Source organism: Micromesistius poutassou (genome assembly GCF_964030765.1).
Source record: "Micromesistius poutassou genome assembly, chromosome: 18".
Lineage (NCBI taxonomy): Eukaryota > Metazoa > Chordata > Actinopteri > Gadiformes > Gadidae > Micromesistius > Micromesistius poutassou.
The window spans coordinates 3,886,583-3,906,503 of record NC_140288.1 but is presented as its reverse complement, the minus strand read 5'-3'; the positions used below and the strand labels follow the sequence as shown (position 1 = coordinate 3,906,503).

The following is a 19,921-nucleotide window of genomic DNA, read 5'->3' as shown; positions in this document are numbered from 1 at the left end:
CATACTTACATTGAAGACACACTCGAGGGCTTCAAATGTATTGGTACAACCAGTAGTATTTTATTATAAAGCTTTTTAGTCTGTATTACGTTACATTACCAAATAATATAATAATTCCACTAGAGACATCTCACATTCACAAAGATCAGTATTTAACAGATGGGAGGTTTGGCAGCGTGTTGGTCCAGAAGTGAACGAAGCGACTCCTCATCTTCTGGCCCACATAGGTTCTGTCCATCTTGGAGTTGATCTCCAGGTATTTCTGTTCTGAACAGGTGAACTTCGGCCAGGTCACAGGCACCTTGCTCTTTCCCACGTTGGGATCACTGTGAAAATACAGAAAAATAAATGAATAGAAGCATTGACACAAAGATACACATGTGTATTTTATATATATGTATATAAAAGCACGTATGTGTACCCACTTCGATTCACATAAACGCTTCAACAAATCACTTGGATTGATCATTGACTTAAAATGTGGAATTGTTTTTACATTGAGACAATTAATGTATGGACTATCTTTACTGTATTAATTTAAAAGAATATCATAACATGTCATGAGATACAACAGAAGTGGGAAGCCATTGTTACTGTGAAATAGTTGCGCACATGTTCCGACCCAAAGCATGTCACGGTGAATACAGAGCGTTGTTGCGTGTGGTGGGGTCTTACCCGGTACGAGCAAAGTTGGTCCAGAAGGAGATGAAGTAGCCTGAGAGGTCTCTCTGGGCGTCCCCGTAAGCCTTGGGGGTGGTGTAGGGCTTCCCGAACACGTACTGCAGGTCGTCAGCGTGGTCCGCCCCAACCCAGTTGTGGTAGGGTCTCCCTGGACCACTCATCAAGCTGGGCTCTGATAGCAGGTAGGAGTAGGTGCGTCCAGACCTGGGTGTGGACATTACCAGGGGTTATGAGGTTGTGCAAGGTATCAGGTTGGGGTTTTGAGATAGGGCTCTGCCTATGGGTTCCATATATTAATAATAAATACTCATAATAATACTACTACTAATAAATTGTATTTATATATTGTGGTTTCTAAGTACTCAAAGACACTTTGAAAAACCATCAAAACATCCCATAAAGAGTCACTATTAAAACATTTTGAAGGATATAAACTTAAGGGACTGATAAATGAGGAGATAAACTATATGCATGATTATCTTTAGGAGATGTAAATAGAAAGTCACGTAATTCATTCGTTCAAGACGATGGGGAAATTTAGCTAAAAAATATCAGAACTTGAGGCCTACTGGGGTTGTGTTTCCCGAAGGTTGTGTTTCCCGAAGCTCCGCTAGACAGTGGCAAAAAGTACTTAATTCATCGTTCAGGTCTACTTTATTTTATTTTATTTCATGATCATAATACTTAAGAATATATAGTTTGTTTCCGTCAACCTCAATTGCTCGATTCAACAATACTTTTTGGCATTTTGACTACTGGATCAGACCGCAGCAAAAGCCTTGGACTTTCCTATCGCCAACATGCCTCTGTACTCGGATGTCGCAGGCACAGAGACTGGGAAATGCACAGACTGCACCAAACTGCAACAGACAGTGGCTTTATTTGAAACGAGGCTAGCAGCATTAGAAAAATGCAAAGGACGTCTCCAGGATACAGTGCCGATGGGTGAGTTTGCTGAGCTAGCTCAGACAAATCCACAACAGGATGATCAAAGCTATACTGTATCCTTCCCGAAGCTGGACAAGAGAGAGACAATTCCAACTGCCTCTCATTGGCACAGAGTCGGCGCTAAGCCCAAACAACATTCCAAAGTGAATCAACAAGTTCACTCAACGCCAAATGCTAAGATTCCCAAAGCTAAAATCAGCCGGATTAGCCAATCGCTGAAGTTTACCATGCCGATGAAGAACCGGTTCCTGCCACTCCAGGAGTCCACGAACGCGCCTGCCACCCATGCACCCCTAAGCCCCGAGATGCGTCCAGACGGATGGTGTGGACAGAGACCGACCATGACCCTGTCGCCAGAGAGGCCAGCTGCGCATGCATCTGCCACCCGTGCACCCCTGAGCCCCAGGATGCGTCCGGACGGACGGTGGGGACAGAGACGGAACAAGAACCAGTCACCACGGAGTCGAGCTGTGCATGCGTCTGCGACCGCCACTTCAAGCCAACAAGGGCCCATCTCACAGAAAGCAGATGAACCAGACACTCTGATTGTAGGAGACTCAACCATAAAGGATATAACCGGTAAGAAGATCAAAACACAATACTTCCCAGATGTGATGGTTAGTGATGTCAACCAGAAACTAACCACAATTATATTGGAAAACCTTACAGACTTAATGATATTCGAAGAGAACAGTCAGAACTTCTGAAGAGGGATTTCACTGAACTATTGGACACACTGGACAAATTACACGTTAGGTCATTCATCAGTGGACCCATACCAGCCGTTGACAGGGGAATAAACAGATTCAGTCATCTACTTGCACTGAATACATGGCTTTCAAGAGTCTGCAATGAAAGAGGAAGGGGCTTTGTTGACAATTTCAACTTGTTCTGGGGGCGCAAATATCTTTTCAGAGCAGATGGCCTACACCCAAACAGGTTAGGCTCAAAACTGTTAACCCACTGCTAACCCACTCTCCCACCATGAGAAGAAGCGAGACTACAGCCTCCCCCACACATCTACTGTCCCACTATCTGACACACAGATAGCAGACAGACCACAGACCTTGAAGAGAGACAACAGCCTGCCCGACACCATCGACACCATGCCTCCCCCCTTTGCTGATGCTGGCTTGGCGAGGAACGGCCACCCCCCTCCTCTGCACTCCCCCATCGACGATGACCTCCAGCACTCACCCATCGATGATGACCTCCAGCTGTCCCCCATTGATGATGACCACCAGCCTCATCTCTCCCATAGCCACAACGACAACTCCAGTTCCACTGTCTCCTCCCTTTATGATTTTCCAGATGAATTTAAGAAACTGAGAAATGTTGGCATCAAACTTGCATCTGCGTCAATGATACCATCCCCATGTCATGACCCCAGTCTGATAACACCCAAGCGGAGGGCGCCCCAGCCCCCCCCTCCCTGTACTGATAGTAGTCCTGATTATTACTGAGACAAAAAAGGGTTCAGCCGTAGACACAGCACAAAGGAAGTTTTGCATAATCTGTTGAACCCAAGGTTGCCTACATCAAAACATGGCAACTTTTGCATTCCTGCTGTAATCACTAAGAGAGTAAACAAAGGGAAACGCACTGCTAACTGCTAAAAAAGCGGAGCCTAGATGCCTCTATTATTAACAACTACAGACCAATATCAAATCTACCCTTCATAAGTAAAATCATTGAGAAAGTTGTCCTCCAGCAACTTAGTGAATTCCTGGCATCAACTGGTTGCTATGACACCTTCCAATCCGGATTTCGACCCCTTCACAGCACTGAGACCGCCCTTATTAAAGTTGTAAACTACATCCGTCTTAACACAGACTCTGGCAAAATCTCAATACTAATGCTACTAGACCTCAGTGCTGCATTCGACACTGTAGACCATACAATACTTTTGGACAGATTAGAAAACTGGGTGGGGCTTTCAGGCACAGTTTTAAATTGGTTTAGGTCCTACCTACAAAATAGGAACTACTTTGTTTCCATTGGCGACTTTGTTTCAGAATCAACAAACGTGACATGTGGAGTCCCACAAGGTTCGATCTTAGGACCCTCTCTATTCAACATCTACATGCTAGGGCAAATCATGCAAAATAACAATATTGACCATCACTGCTATGCTGATGACACGCAAATCTATGTATCTCTATCACCAATTGACTATCAGCCCATAGATCTGTTGTGCCAGTGCATTGAGCAAGTCAAAGACTGGATGTGCCAAAATTTCCTTCAACTAAATGAGGACAAAACCGAGATAATTGTATTTGGTGCTAAAACCGAAAGGCTTAAAGTTACCCAACACCTTCACTCTCTGTCCCTGAAAACCTCAATCAAAGCCAGAAATCTAGGGGTTATCATGGATTCAGATTTACATTTCGACAGTCACATCAAATCAGTTACAAAATCTGCATATTATCACCTTAAAAACGTAGCAAAACTTAGAGGGCTCATGTCTACCGAAGACTTACAAACACTTGTACATGCCTTTATCACTAGCAAGCTTGATTACTGCAATGGTCTCCTTACAGGTCTCCCAAAAAAAACTCTAAGGCAACTACAGCTTGTTCAGAATGCTGCTGCTAGAGTTCTAACAAAGACCAAAAAATGTGAACATATTACTCCAATTCTTAAATCATTACATTGGCTCCCTGTATGTCAGAGAATTGATTTTAAAATCATGTTGCTAACCTATAAATCCCTACATGGTTTAGGGTTTAAGCGAAAAGATATCATTGTGGGCTAAATTGGCAATGGTTGAGGCAGAATGGTTCTCTGCTTACTAAGAGCAACCAACCTGTCCATCAGGAATCCTGAAGAAATACCTTTGGCTAATTAAACCATAGGTGGAATGTAAAGGTACTTGTTTGGAAGCTACCATCAACCGTCCCTTGGAACCATTTCATTTCCACACCTTAAAAATAACATAACTGACAGTTATGGAATAGCCTCAGCCTCATCCATATATGGATGAACCATATGGGTTTAGCCAGGTTAACCTTGACCTATGCTTCTTTAAGTACACCAAGTTTGTGTGATGATTGACTCAAGTTAACCCCGCCTTTAGTCACCTAACATTGAGCGTAGGATTTTCAGTTAATTGTTATAGCGCTCCCTATAGCCCGATATAGATACAATGATGATGATGATTGCTTTAAGTTAACCTTGCTTTTTGGCATTAAGTTAATTTTGGATGATTTTGAGCCTCTGGTGGCCATGTTGTTTTGTCAATCAACTTCATTTTACTTGAGCAGTTGGAACTTTGGTCCCCAACAGCCACGAGAGGGGTCTGGTTGTAAAATGCTGTAAAATGCTGCTTGCAGCTTTAATTATTATTATTATCCCCAATATCATTTACCGTAGCGTGTATCACAGCAGGCTACATACTAAGTCAACAAACATGAGCTCCATGCTAAGTTTGAATGACATCCTTGAGTTAACATGACATCACCATTTTAATAGTTTGACAACTCTTTGGGGACTCCTGTATGTCGGCCGTCAGTCTGTCTGTCTGTATGTATGTTGTGCATGTATGACGTACGTATATTCCTGTCTCTGTAAAGCATCTTTGAGGATGTCCGCAAGGTGAATAATAAGGCCCATTGGTCTCACTTGGCCGCTGCTGCATGAAGGTAGATGGCCGTCTGTACGGGCACCAGGAAGTAGTTGTCTGTGCCAATGTCGACAGCAGTGATCTTCACCTGGTCCTGGCTAGGGCTGGGGCCCCACTGGGAGGTGTATTCAGCCCAGCCCGCGTCCAGACCCGCCTGACCCTTTTCCTTGGTGTAGAACCGCAGGAACGCACGAACATCGTCCCTGTAACCAGGCCAGAGACCCAGTTCCGTTTCACACAGTATGAAGACACAGCTGAACTGCCTCTTTTAATAAAGGCTCCTTATGTATGTCGTTGTTTCTAGAGCTTGTGGGGAATTTAGACTTGAAATATACTGCACTTTGTAAAGTATTGTTCTGCTTAGAAACTTGCTTGTGCAATACAACTATTTCTATTTTTAAGATACTAAGATACTCCTAAGATACAAACATGTAGTTTCATAGGACACTACCGAAATACTTATATACAGTTGTCTAACGGGTATTTTATATTGACTTTGAGTGCAGGACAGGGGTTGGCTAAACGTTTTCTTACACAGAGATGTTTCCCTTATTGGCGATGGCGGGGATGTCCTTGGAGGTGAAGAGGTGTGCGTCCATGTCGTTCACCCCGGCCAGGTAGTCAATGTCCGCCGCGTTGTGGAACAGACGGACCGGGTCCTCCGGGATGAAGTCTCCGTCCACCACCGGAGACAGGACCATGCCATTCAGCGCCGGCTCTGATAGGGCAAGGGAGGCCAAGGGGCTTTTAAACATGTAAGCAACCTTCTAACACAAAGACCATTCATGGGGCTTTACATGAGCAGGAAGTCCATTGTACAGAAGACATTAAAAGGACAATCATTGAAAGACAATAAGAGATATTCCTTTAAAACAGAAATGTAAAATAAAAGTATAAGATGATGAAATTATAAATATTATGGAGACAATGCAGACAATGCATTACTATTGTTAGAATTCAGCTTATTTCTAAACTGTTGGTAGCCTATGGACAGTATTTTTTTCACCACCTTCAACACCAACATTCTACACTATGTGGGAAAAGGTCTTGGGAAAACAGGGAGGGACATTTGAAGTCAATAAAACTTTAAGTTACATAGTGATATATTTTTCTTAATGTTACTGTTGTAGAACCACTGATCCATCCCTTATTATGTTCTCCAGTCCCATTCTTTTCAGAGCAATGTATGGGGAAACCAAAGTGTAGCACACAGCGAACACAGCCGGCCATTGGAATACTCACTATCTGGGGTGCCATTTACGAAAAGGGGAGCAGCCATCACTATCTTCTTAGCGCTAACGGTTTTCAAGCAGGCGACCATTTTGTCATCTGTGGGACACCCAACCTTCACAGCCACCTATGAGTTCAGTTGGTCAGGTATAAGGAGCAGTTAGAGACCTGGTGACTTTGTTGCACAAATCTGACCTATGACCTATGACCCATGAGTTATTATTCAACTCCCTAATGGGGCCATTATTGTAGCAGAATGATTTAGAAATATGTGATTGGCAAAAGTATCTCAGTCCGTTTTTTGTAAATACAATTTGTAAATGTATAAAACATAGATCTGTGAATGAGTAGACCTATCTGTAATTGTGTACATAGATATTCAGACAGCAGTATTATGCAACAGCTGGATATACAGACAAGACGTCAGTTGAAACTCTTGCAGGCCTCTCAATTGGCTTTTTACACATGACTCTTGCTTCTGCCGTCACTGAGATCTGCAAACATGTGTGGAGAAGTGTTTATCTGCTCTTCCTCTGCTACGTCTCTTCCTCAGAGACCCCAAATAGATATTTCTCTTGGTCCTTAATGTCCTCTTTTATATTTATAAAACCACATGTCTTCTGCATACTCCCAGGTCCTTCCAGGCCCACGACAATAACCCTATCTTCAGATGACCCCCCAATGACCATTTCCCCATTCCTGTAGGAACTGGAGCCACCAAATTGTTAATCGTACAGTACATGTCCTTCTTTCATATAAAAGAGACACCAGGTCTCCAGCTCACCCCCATTAGCCCCTTTGCCATTGGGGAAACTAGGAAGGCATCAAAGGAAGAAGCGACCAAGATTGTACATCAGGAGATATGTGAGAAGCATCGTCGGTGGATTAATAACCAAATTACGTCAAAGGTCACAGATTTTTTGTCTAAATTTTGTCAAATACCATGTTACCCTCTGTGGAGATTGGTAAAAACTTAAAACGCCAAACTTTGAACAAAGTAATTAAGTTGCTACTTTAAAATCAATTGTGTAACATAAAAATGTGATAAAATAGAATAGCCTGTGTGTTAGAATTGATTCAATGACAGATATATACGGTGTATATATGTAACACATATGAACTTACTGCATACATAAACATACCTCTTCTGTTACATTGCGAGGGTGTCTGCTTATTGCCCAAGGGCACATGGCAACCCCACTCTGAGAGATCGCCCTTTTGAACAGCCCTTTGTTGTACGGCGTGAGAGTCTGTAAAGCAAATGCATTTACATTTCATAAAGAAGTGACTTTTTGTACTTTTATTAAAAGTTTCTTTTTATCTTAAACCTTTATTCAGGAGACTATACAAGTATGAGGTCCTCTCAAAGGGGCAACTGATACAAGCTGATTCATGTGACTGGGAGTCATGTGTGATTTCACTTGGGGAGATTTATTTTATTGTAATTGATCATCAACTTCACACTTGGTGGTAAAAAAAAAAGAGGCCCCATATAACGTTGTTAAATATGGTACTTTTGGAGTAAAGGTACTCGGTTATTTGTTGACATCCATGGACCGACCCGTCCCCCTCACCTGGTAGCTCACACTGGCTCCACCAGCAGACTCCCCGAAGAGGGTGACGTTGTCGGGGTCTCCTCCGAAGGACCGGATGTTCCTGTGGACCCAGGCGATGGCCGCATGCTGGTCCCACAGACCGTAGTTACCTTATCACGCAAAAAAAAACATTAGCATTATCATTAGCAGCTGCCAAACTTCATTTCAAAGTAAAAATGCATAGTTTTTTCCGCGGTTAACCCTGTAAACGGTGTACATTAACGGGATACTCCTCCTATCTGTAAATGCATTTCTACATTGCAATCATATTAAATTGTTCTCTTCACTATCAAATTACGTTCAAGTCATTTAAAAGACATGAAATTACATTCACCCTTACTATATGGGTGTTTAACATTGGGCCATACCGGGTAGTTGAGAATCCCCCGAGCTGAGGAAGCCCAGAGTTCCCAGACGGTAGCCGACCGACACCACGATCACGTCCCCCCTGTCGGCGATCTCCTGCCCGCTGTACAGGTAGTTGTCGAGGAAGTTGGGGCCCATGGAGCCCCCCACCACGAAACCGCCCCCATAGAACCAGACCATCACAGGCAGGTTAGAGGAGACTGTGGGGGAGGGGAGGCTCAATGTTCACGGTCATGTACAGTTTTTGTTTCAAAGGGGTTAGCGTTATTGAAAAGGTGACGCTAGTATTTAAAAAAGGGGAGCAAGCAGGCTCTGCCGCGATGCCCATGCCAGTGTCATGGACAACCCCAACACCAGTGATGCGTGCCAGAGGTCACGTTATACACAGTTACTACTGTAACCATGCTTAGGCGGCCAAGGAGTCATCAGCTGGTATTACAGCAGCACTTCTTGCTCCAATTTGACGAATGAGTAATATTTGGGACAGGTGTTTAATTCCTTTCGATTTTCCTTTTTGTCCACTGATGCCATCTACTGGCAAAAGTTGGTAATGCTCGGAAATACGTCTGTCTGATGCTGTTATGCGACCCTGGCAAGGCGCTGGGGATAGAGGGCAGAACACTGGCGCTACAAGCTTCTTCTTGTTCTTGCGGTTGCCATCCAGCTTATTGGTGCGTTATCGCCAACCTCTAGAAAAAACTGACCCGGCGTCTAATTGAGACCCGGCGTTTATTGGTCTAAACGTGTAGCCACACCCGGCCAGTAAAAGGGACTCGGCGTTTAATTGAAGTTTTACGGCGTGTGTGTGTATCTATAGCAATTGGACTGAATAGATGATAAATACCATACAAATACATTATTTATATTATTTGGTTGATGTTTATTGCTTTAATTACTGGAATAAAATCCAGACATATAGACATAGGCCTGCATATAAAAATATTCATATTATAAAAATACAGTTTTCGATATTGTATTCATAATAACTGTATATGTTGTATATCAGTTCTTACTGTACCATAAAGGCCTTGAGGCACCCAGATGTTGAGATGCAAGCAGTTTTCACTCCCGAACGATGACGTCTGCAGCATGCTCTTCTGGAGACAACGCTTGGCAAACTTAGTGGCTTTGAGGGTCTCTGGAGGAGTGAGGTGGGAGAGGATAATGCAGACCTGAAATGCTATATGCTGTCAAAGAGCTAAACTTGCGAACCATATAACTATGAATTATGTCAGTGCTATGCTTATTACAGGTTCAGTATCCTATATTATACAATAATGTATTATTATATACTGTATATAATAAGCATATTTTGTATTGCTAACGTTATGTGATGTTACCAGCGCTAATGGACAATGAATCATTATTTCAAATGTGGTTCAATCCACAATCCACAGTTTTCATGACATACGTCAAACTTTTGTAAGTAGTTATTGTAACGCTGTTACAGGATTTAAGAGCAAGTAGGCCTGCCTAGGGCAGGGAAGAACATTTAATTCAAAGTGCACATTATTTCACCATTTATATAGGCCTACTATATTTAATGCCTATACATTGTTTTTTCAGGATAAGATTGAACGCACTTGTCCATCCAGGATGAGGCTTGGGTTTCTCAAAGATTCCCGGTTTGGCAGCAAAGGGTATTCCTTTGAAAACGTCCATAGAGCGGAAAAGCCCAAGGCGGACATTTGTTCCCTGAACACTGCCCCCTTCTGTTTGAACGACGCCTAGCTGGAACAGAAGACAGCAGGGTGGGTCCTGAACAGCTCGACTACGATATGTGCAAACAGTAAACAGAAAGGTGTTGATGGTCATCATTGGTATCGATGGTAAGTGATAACATTTATTTGAAATAAAGTGCAATATAAAATCGAGTGGTCAAAAAACAGGCTATTTAAACAAGTTTGAACTTTTGTTCAAACATGTTTGTAACTTTCCACTGGAGATACCTTTAATGTTAAACATGATATAAACGACCCATGGCTCAATCAACCCTGGGATTTTTCTGTCCAAATGCAGTTCTGTGCCAATAAAACTTTGGGAAGGAAAATACTGAACAAAATATATTTTTAAGCGATATCAGCACGGTTGTGATTCGGTCGCAGGTACGAGTGCCGAAGACGATAAAAGAGGTGCTGATACATTCATCTGTATTTTTCCATTCATTGTGCAGCCACTCAAATAACAGTCTGTTCCCAGTAGCTTTGGGGCATGTGGGACTCCAATGAGTCTAAAGCTTGAATTGTTAATGTAATTAACGGTTATTAGAAACACCTGTGAATCTGAGTGATACTTGCGTTGCTAAAAGTTCCAGAGCTGTTATCTATATCAGCACTCATGGAATTCACTTATCCAATAAGATTACTAACCCTAACCCTAGTACTAACTGTTGTACAAAAAGTGTATAATATACTTTCATACATAAAAAGTATTTCCAGTTGACCTTTTAGACATAAGGTGCAACCACAAACCAAAAACAACAATTTGCCAAACTTTAAAGGGGCATATTTTTTAAGGTAAAAGATTTGAGGCAAATACCCAAACCACAGAGGTTATTAGCATACCATAGTTGTTTTTTTTGTTGTCTTTTTTTGATAATAATAATAAAATAAAATAAAGTATACTACAGGGTGAATTATGGGGTACTTACCGAGGCTGCCGATGTTGATCCAAGAAACAGGCCAACAGCCAACAGAATGGCTAATGGCTCCATTGTGAGTGTCCAGATGAAACTAGTGAGAATAAGCTCTCAAAGCTCTCTAAGTCCCCTGTGTAGTCCTCAACCTTATAGCACCCATTCTCCTCCCACCGCAGCATATGTAAATTTCTTTACATGAGTTTGGAACAGCTTTCTAGGTAATAAAACGTTAACTGACCTTGCAGGTGGACTTATTCTCAGAGTTGAGTCTCAACAAATAACGAAGCACGTTATCAGTTGTTATGTCACACCACTGATGGCTGTATATTGTTGTTGCTGTATATCAATACCAATTACACTATTGATGTGAGCTGCTTTTTAAATATGTTTCTACTGACAGTTGGCGGTTCTTTAGAAACTGCACAGATATAATACAAAATATCATGAAATTGTGATGAACTACTTCTATGAGCTTGACATTGCCATTGACCAATTTGCGTCTGAAACTTTCCCTGTTCATTTTTGATTCCAAGGGTTTAGATTGCCAAATATCCACAGACACAGATAAAGCCTCAGCACACGATTGGATAGAATAACTACAACCAATCAGAGCCAGAATATGTGACAAATAAGTGGAAGCCATCTTGGTTGTTTATGAAAATGGTTCAATACTTCCATAACCCGCTGAGAATTAGATAGCCTACACAGTTGTGATTGGCCCAAGCTGGTGCAGGTCTGCTGGAAATGTGTCTGAACAGGGGGGGGCTGGACACACAGGCCAGAACAAATAAAACATCAGCTCGCAGATTTGTCTGGTTCCCAGGTTAGTATGCAGCAGGTAGCAGTGAAATGACTGTAGTTAACAATATAGTAGTGGGTGTTCATGTTAGTGGAAGAATCATGACTGTGTCGTACTTTGCGCGTACATTTATGTGTTAGATGAGGAGCGATGTTCAAAATAAGCCTCAAAATGAATGCAAAAATAGTAATAATTTATTAGCTTTTTAATTAGGAACTTATTTGAAGAGGATGGTTTTGATGAGTTTGATTCGTGGCTGATGTTCGCTTCATGGCTGATGTTTGATTCATGGCTGATTTGTCGTGTAGACGCCGGAGGCCTTCCTCCATCCTATTGGGGCAGCGACAGCTGGGGGAGAACGCTGCCCCAGAAGTGGACGTAGCGCAGCCGCAGCCTCTGCCTCACGTAGTCGCGGTTCATCTTGGAGTTGATCTCCAGGTAATGGTGGTTTTCAGTGTCGAAGCGGGGCCAGGTCACTGGCACGTCCAGGCCCCGGTTGGGATCCCTGAGGGGGATTGGAATTCATTAAAAGTCTCGTAAAAAGGTCTCCAATGAAAAAAACGAATAGACCCTGCCTATGGACACAGTACAGAGAAAATAAAACACACTCAGAGCCAAAATGGCTGTTGGTGCATAGATGATGCATATGTTAGCTGCGCTCTGTTTTTATACAATGGATAAGAAAAGGGGGATTCTTGTCTTGAAAGCAACCTATTTTATACAAAATAAGAATAGAGTTAAGATATTACGTTTTATTGTATTCATAGTTGAATCCATTACATAACATTGGATAGCATTTTATTGTTTTTATTGATTTTATAATATGATCAGTATTTTTGATTGTGTGAAGCAAATCACATTTTTTACACATGAAGTGTATTTTATAAATAAAGTTAAATGTCCTTAGTATTCAAAAAAGTATACACATATATATATATATATATATATTTTTCTTTCAAGTTTATCTCTAACTTGAAACTTTTGAAACTTTGACTTGGGTCCTCGTCGCTCAGCGGGTTGTTTCCTTACCCAGTCTTGGCAAAGTTGGTCCAGTAGGAGATGAGGTACCGGGAGACGTATCGGTATTTGGGCCAGTAGGCCAGCGGCGTGGTGAAGGGCTTCCCGAACACGTACTGCAGGTCGTCGGCGTGGTCCGCTCCCATCCAGCTGGGGTAGGGCAGCACCAGACCGCCCATGCGGTTGGGCTGGGAGAACAGGTAGGAGTACGTGCGGCCACTTCTGCCGATGCTTTGGTGGGACGAAGCCGCGAGGAGGAGGAGGAGAACGAATGGTTACCGTGGCAACAGACGAGGACACTGAGAAAGGGTAGAGCTTGATTGCGCCTAATAGATAAATAAAGCCCTGACGAGCGGTCTCTAATAATGAAAGAAAGTCGACGTCGGACACACTCCTATATATACACACACACACGCACGCATATAGCTTTAACTATTAGCCTCTTAGCTAGCTCTACCTTCGCTTTCAATAACAGTAATATGTCTAACAGTTAGGAACCTTTGAAGTTGTTTCAGTACATAAAGCATTTACTTAAAATACAAGACAAGTTTATTGATATAGCCAAACCAGCTGGCCTTAAACACAAGCGAAATGTAAAATACAAGTATAAGGTGGTAAAACAATAATTTGATGGCGTAGACAAACATTTTAATGACATCCATCTAATGGGATGTGCTTGCATGTTCTCTTACGTGGCATTGGCGTGAAGATAGAGGGCCGCCTGGGTGGGGATCAGAAACATGAAGTCTGTCTCGATCGCCACCACAGTACTCTTGATGGTCTCCTGGCTGGGGTTTGATCCCCAGTTGGCGCTGTAGGTGAGGAAGCCACTCTCCATACCGGCCGTGCCTTTCTCCTTAGTGTAGGAGCCCAGGAGTCTCTTCACATCAGCCCTGTGGAGAGAAACGGGTTGTTTCCAAAATTATCCACGCGTCATCCACCTGTGCTTTGCCATACAGAGCTGGTTTTAGGTCTTTGTGTGCAAGTCCAAGTAAAGTTTTAAGGCTTTAGGGCGCAAGTCTAAAACTTATTAATTGCAGATTTTTCAAAGTAAACAATGTTGGTTGATTAATAAGATGATTAATAGGCAAATCATTAGGGTATAGTAGTAGTAATAGTAATAGTTTGTTTAATTTGCATGAAAACACTTAACTAATTAACCAGAAAATGTCAGTAATGCTGAAGCAAACCTGCCCCAGAAACACAGGAAAGGTACAGATATGAACAGGTGTATGGAACCAAACCAAGAAAATTTAAATGCAAGTATGAACAAGTACAACAGCAAGATAAAGTAAAACCCTGAGCAGCTGGCCCGAGATATCTGCTGAATAAATAAAGATCTATCAGGAGCCAACCAAGCAGCGAATTCAGCTCGCGATTTGGAATATTTGTCCTTTTTTACATGAATGACCAGAACTTACACAGGCGTGTGTAACAGGTGGCTGTTGATGGAGGGCATGTCCAATCCCGCGAAGAAGTGTCCGTCCATATCATTCGCGCCAGCGATGTAGTCGAAATCACCAGTGTTGTGGAACAAGTTAACTGGGTCAACAGGGATGAAGTCTCCGTCGATGGTGGCTGCCATGACCAGGTTCATCACCACAGGGGCTGGTGGAGACAGACACAATACCACACTTTTAACCAGATAGACAGTGAGCACATTCAGAGTGCATTAAGGCGTGGGTGAAGGGAGTTGTTCAGGGGATATTCTAGATCCAACCCACTGTGAGTGGAACAGTGTATCTGTGGTCCACTTCAACCATGTGTTGTAAAGAAATAAACTCAGTTCCTGCCAAGTTATCGCAAAAAAGTTGGATGCATGAAAGTCCTCCGTCAATTTACTTTTCAATTATTTTTTTCTCTGGAAAATGTGCACCATCTCGGTTGATGTTGCAGACCGCATGTTTTGATCAGGCGTCTTGCTTGTAAACTGTGGATCGGATCTATCCTACCACACCTGCACCCTAGCCAAAAGGTTGATCTCTGAGAAGCTTAGTGTTTACTGGGGTGGTGGTGGTGGGGTTACTGCTCTGTTAATGGACCTACCATCAGGGGAGCTAGAGAATGGGATGGTTCCTGCCATTGTGATGGCCACCGGGTCGGTCATCTTAAGACATTCTGCCATCCTGTCATCGGTGGGGCAGTTCACTTTCAGAGCTATCTGGATAGAAGAGAGAATGAACAACAGAACTCAGCATTCATTTCAGTTAGGACAATTGGTCCAAAACTTGATCAGAAATTATTATGTTTAATAAAAGTGGGATTTATTCGAAACTGTCCACTTAATAATAAATAATATAGTTTTATCAATGCATTTTATACAGTGCTTTCGAGGCACTTGAAGGAAGTTCTGATCAATACCTCTTCTGCGAACCTCCGCGGGGACCTGTTGAGGGCCCAGGGGCACAGGGCCGTGCCACTCTGAGAGATAGCTCTCTTGAACAGGCCTTTGCTGTGGGGAGAGAGAGTCTTGTTGTGGTACAGACACACACACACACACACAAACACAAAAGCCGACAACAAGTTAGAAACATTTTACAATTCAGAACCCTGGATGCTTTGGGCAACACTGATCATGTTTAACAGAACTGAAGCTCCTAGTATTTAAGATTTGTAGTATTTGAGATTTGTTTGTAGAGTTGGTCACACGTCCTGCTGGAGGGGGGGGAACTTTCCTCACCTGGAAGCTCACGCTGGCTCCACCAGCAGACTCCCCGAAGACAGTGATGTTATCGGGGTCTCCTCCGAAGGAGCGGATGTTTCTGTTGACCCAGGCGATGGCTGCATGCTGGTCCCACAGACCGTAGTTACCTGGGAACAACGTCATGGCCCCATTAGGTCTTTCACTCGGTCAGAGAATAATTGCTGACATAGCAAAAAACATCAGAACGAATGTCCGTTACTGTATGTGGTCTTTGGGCCACCGCATGGCGATACCTTGTAGGTTACTAGTAATGTGACTAGTTTAACATATTTGATTAAACCGGTGACGTTTTTTCATACTGATGTATGTATTCCCTTAACTAACGGTCATTTACCAGGAATGTCTGAGTCTCCAGTGCTGAGGAAGCCCAGGGGCCCCAGTCGGTATCCGAGGGTGACCACGATAACGTCCCCCCTGTCCGCGATCTCCTGCCCATCGTACAGGTAGTTGTTCAGGAAGTTGGCCCCCATGGAGCCCCCCACCAGGAAAGCCCCTCCGTAGATCCACACCATGACTGGGAGATTACTGGACACTAAGAAACAATGAGAGCAAATCAAGCAAATCAATCATCACATCGAGAGTTCAGAATTTATTTTCCCCTGGAAAAGACAATACAACTTGAGTAAGAGCCAACTCAAAGGGAAGCCGTCACGTTCGGCTATGAGTTCTACATTGGTCCAGAATGTGCATCACCGTAATGGACCAATGGTGTCCATGGTCCATCAGTACTATTACACTATGTGACATATTTCAGCCATAATATCCTCACATAGCCACAGAAAGCAGCACCGAGCACATTTAATAGTTAAGAGGTAATATTCTCACAGAGTAACAAGGGAGCAGCACCGAGCACATACGGTAGGGCTGCAACGTCAGGGGGCGGGCTTTTAAAGCCACAGAACACGCCCACCCCTACTTGCCTATTTAACTCAGACCCCGCTATCAGGGAAGCAGAATCTCTTGGGTGGCGTATCCTAGATATAAAGCTTAGAGACGCTCCGCGCGAGATATACACATTCCTCTCCTTTTGTTTCATAGACGATAGACAACAGACCAAAACCTTTACCAAATAAAGTGAGTTAAAAGCGATCCTGTCTCGGCGGCCTTTCCTGGATTAAAAATAACATAACAACTAGAAAATAGCCGCGTGTGACGGATCCCCTTCTACTAATATGAGTGCTAACCTGAGCGACGATGAGGGACCCAGATGTTGAGATAAAGGCAGTCCTCGCTACCACGGGTGGAGGTCATGATAAGGTTCAACTGAAGGCACCTCGGCCGATATTCAAAGGCTTTAAGGATTCCTGGGAATGAATGAAGGTTAAATGTAAGAAACATGCAGAAAAATAAGAGAACACACAAAATAATTCCAATTTCAAATTCTGAGGGGAACTAACGTCAACCTCAGCTTAAACTGAATAATGAATTAATTATATTAATAATTTTAGCTGACCCCTCGTCAAATAGATGCATATTTTCAACACAACTCCCTGAATTCCAAAGTTCAATATTTTTTACCCACCATCCCATCCAGGGTGTCGCTCGGGTTTTTGGAACCTTCCGGGCGTACCGGCGAAGGGAATTCCCTTGAAAATGTCCATGTGGTGTTTGTATCCCAGCCGGATGTTTTTGCCCTGCACCATGCCTCCCTCGGTGTACACCATGCCCAGCTGCCACGGAGGAAAACGGCAGTTAGGAACCTCGCTTAATAATGTACTTTTATTTCGAAAACAACGTAGTCGTCCAAATTGATTAATCTTTCAAATAACTGACTTTGTTGATAACTTAATTTATTTTCATTCTTCAAAACTTTAAAAACTTTAAAAATATATTTTATTGTACTCTTTTTTTTAAAATATATATTGGTTTATGGTTCAGTTTCTTTATACAAATATAGTATTCACATATGTTTTCGTAATATAACCTAGTATTTTCGTTTACAATTTGTTTTGATAAGATATATTTGAAATATTAAATCATTTGAAAGACATCAATTTAACTATAGTACTTAAGGTCTTACTTAAAGTCACAAATTAAAAGTTTAAAGTAAATTAGAATTGGTAAAACAAAAATATGCTGAACATTGATTACTACTATTATCATTATTATATACAAAAAACTCACAGAAGCCGCAGAGGCCATCTCCAGAAAGCAACCGATCGCCACCAAAAGCCCCAGTGAGCACATCATGTCTGAATAGTGAGGCTGACGGGTCTGGATTAGGGGTATAAATACAATTAAAAAATAGAGACCCCTCCCACTGGCTGCGCCAGACAGATCATCAATGTGACCTGATCTTGGCACGTTTGCATTGTCCTCATTTAAACCTGATATTTGTTCTAAATATAGTCACAAGCCCTTTCCACTGTAAGATAAGAGACTTGTCATAGGTGTGGCCTCAGCTAAACTAGGCTAGACTAGGTAAGCATGTTAGAAGAGCAAATAAACATAAAGCCCATCCCCCTTCTGGGATTTTTCAGGCTGAGTAAGGCAAGGCAAGGCAACTTATTATTATTAATATTATTATTATATAGCATTTTTCATACACAAGGCACTGAAGGCAGACTCAAAGTGCTTCACATATAAACATTGTCATACAATAAAAGAAAATAATAGATAAGTAAAAAGTAAAATAGATAGAAAATAAAGGCAACGTTTAAAAAAAAACATTTTAGAAAGTCAAAGTAAAAAAGAAAGAAAATGAAAGTGAGAAAATAAAGGCAAAGTTACTAATAAAAAAAAATAGAAGCATTGTAGATTTAAGATTTAGCAGAAAGCTAAAGCAAACATAAAAGTCTTCAGTCTTGTTTTAAAAGCTGTCAGAGTTGGGGCAAGTCTTAAATCCTCAGGGAGTTTATTCCAGCTATTTGTTGCATAGTAACTAAATCCTGCTTCCCCATGTTTCGTGTTGACTCTGGGGATAATTAACAGATTGGTCTCAGAGGATCTTAGTGGCCTAGAAGGCTTATGTAGTGGAAGCATATCAGTTAAATATTTTGGCCCTAAACCATGTAGGGATTTATAGGTTAGCAACATGATTTTAAAATCAATTCTCTGACATACAGGGAGCCAATGTAATGATTTAAGAATTGGTGTAATATGTTCACATTTTTTGGTCTTTGTTAGAACTCTAGCAGCAGCATTCTGAACAAGCTGTAGATGCCTTAGAGTTTTTTTTTGGGAGACCTGTAAGGAGACCATTGCAGTAATCAAGCTTGCTAGTGATAAAGGCATGTACAAGTGTTTGTAAGTCTTCGGTAGACATGAGCCCTCTAAGTCTTGCTACGTTTTTAAGGTGATAATATGCAGATTTTGTAACTGATTTGATGTGACTGTCGAAATGTAAATCTGAATCCATGATAACCCCTAGATTTCTGGCTTTGATTGAGGTTTTCAGGGACAGAGAGTGATGGTGTTGGGTAACTTTAAGCCTTTCGGTTTTAGCACCAAATACAATTATCTCGGTTTTGTCCTCATTTAGTTGAAGGAAATTTCGGCACATCCAGTCTTTGACTTGCTCAATGCACTGGCACAACAGATCTATGGGCTGATAGTCATTTGGTGAGAGAGATACATAGATTTGCGTGTCATCAGCATAGCAGTGATGGTCAATATTGTTATTTTGCATGATTTTCCCTAGTGGGAGCATGTAGATGTTGAATAGAGAGGGTCCTAAGATCGAACCTGTGGGACTCCACATGTCCTTGTGGGACTCCACATGTCACGTTTGTTGATTCTGAAACAAAGTCGCCAATGGAAACAAAGTAGTTCCTATTTTGTAGGTAGGACCTAAACCAATTTAAGACTGTGCCTGAAAGCACCACCCAGTTTTCTAATCTGTCCAAAAGGCAGGTCTAGTAGCTTTAGTATTGAGATTTTGCCAGAGTCTGTGTTAAGACGGATGTCGTTTACAACTTTAATAAGGGCGGTCTTGGTGCTGTGAAGGGGTTGAAATCCGGATTGGAAGGTGTCATAGCAACCAGTTGATGCCAGGAAGTCACTAAGTTGCTGGAGGACAACTTTCTCAATGATTTTACTTATGAAGGGTAGATTTGATATTGGTCTGTAGTTGTTAATAATAGAGGCATCTAGGCTCCGCTTTTTTAAAAGGGGTTTGATAACTGCAGTTTTTAAGGCTTTTGGGAAAGTGCCTGATTGGAGAGAGTTGTTAACTATTTGCAATATGTATATTGCTAGGCAGTCAAAAACATTCTTAAAGTGGTTGGTAGGTAAAGTATCAAGGCAACAGGTGGATGGCTTCAGTTGTGTCACAGTTTCCACAAGAGTTTTAGAGTCTATGACATTAAAGCATGTCATTGCC

The 19,921-nt window shown here is 42.1% G+C and overlaps 2 protein-coding genes across 2 annotated transcripts; both read right to left on the bottom strand.

Annotated features, from left to right (window-relative positions):
• Nucleotides 1–145: 145 nt before the first annotated feature.
• Nucleotides 146–11,155, bottom strand: LOC311363448 (bile salt-activated lipase-like; the record flags this gene model as incomplete). The annotated part of the gene is made up of 11 exons (XM_084483396.1): nt 146–326; nt 676–885; nt 5,251–5,454; nt 5,786–5,969; nt 6,494–6,608; nt 7,624–7,731; nt 8,056–8,186; nt 8,445–8,642; nt 9,461–9,580; nt 10,026–10,173; nt 11,093–11,155. The coding sequence occupies 11 exons, from the start codon at nt 11,153–11,155 to the stop codon at nt 146–148; spliced, it is 1,662 nt and encodes a 553-aa protein (XP_084339522.1).
• A 924-nt stretch (nt 11,156–12,079) lies between these two features.
• Nucleotides 12,080–17,790, bottom strand: LOC311363447 (bile salt-activated lipase-like; the record flags this gene model as incomplete). The annotated part of the gene is made up of 11 exons (XM_084483395.1): nt 12,080–12,384; nt 12,909–13,127; nt 13,589–13,789; nt 14,318–14,504; nt 14,943–15,057; nt 15,258–15,365; nt 15,577–15,707; nt 15,935–16,132; nt 16,785–16,904; nt 17,123–17,270; nt 17,725–17,790. 11 exons carry the CDS (start codon nt 17,788–17,790, stop codon nt 12,210–12,212), a joined length of 1,668 nt encoding a protein of 555 aa, XP_084339521.1. The 3' UTR covers nt 12,080–12,209.
• Between the last annotated feature and the right edge of the window lie 2,131 nt (nt 17,791–19,921).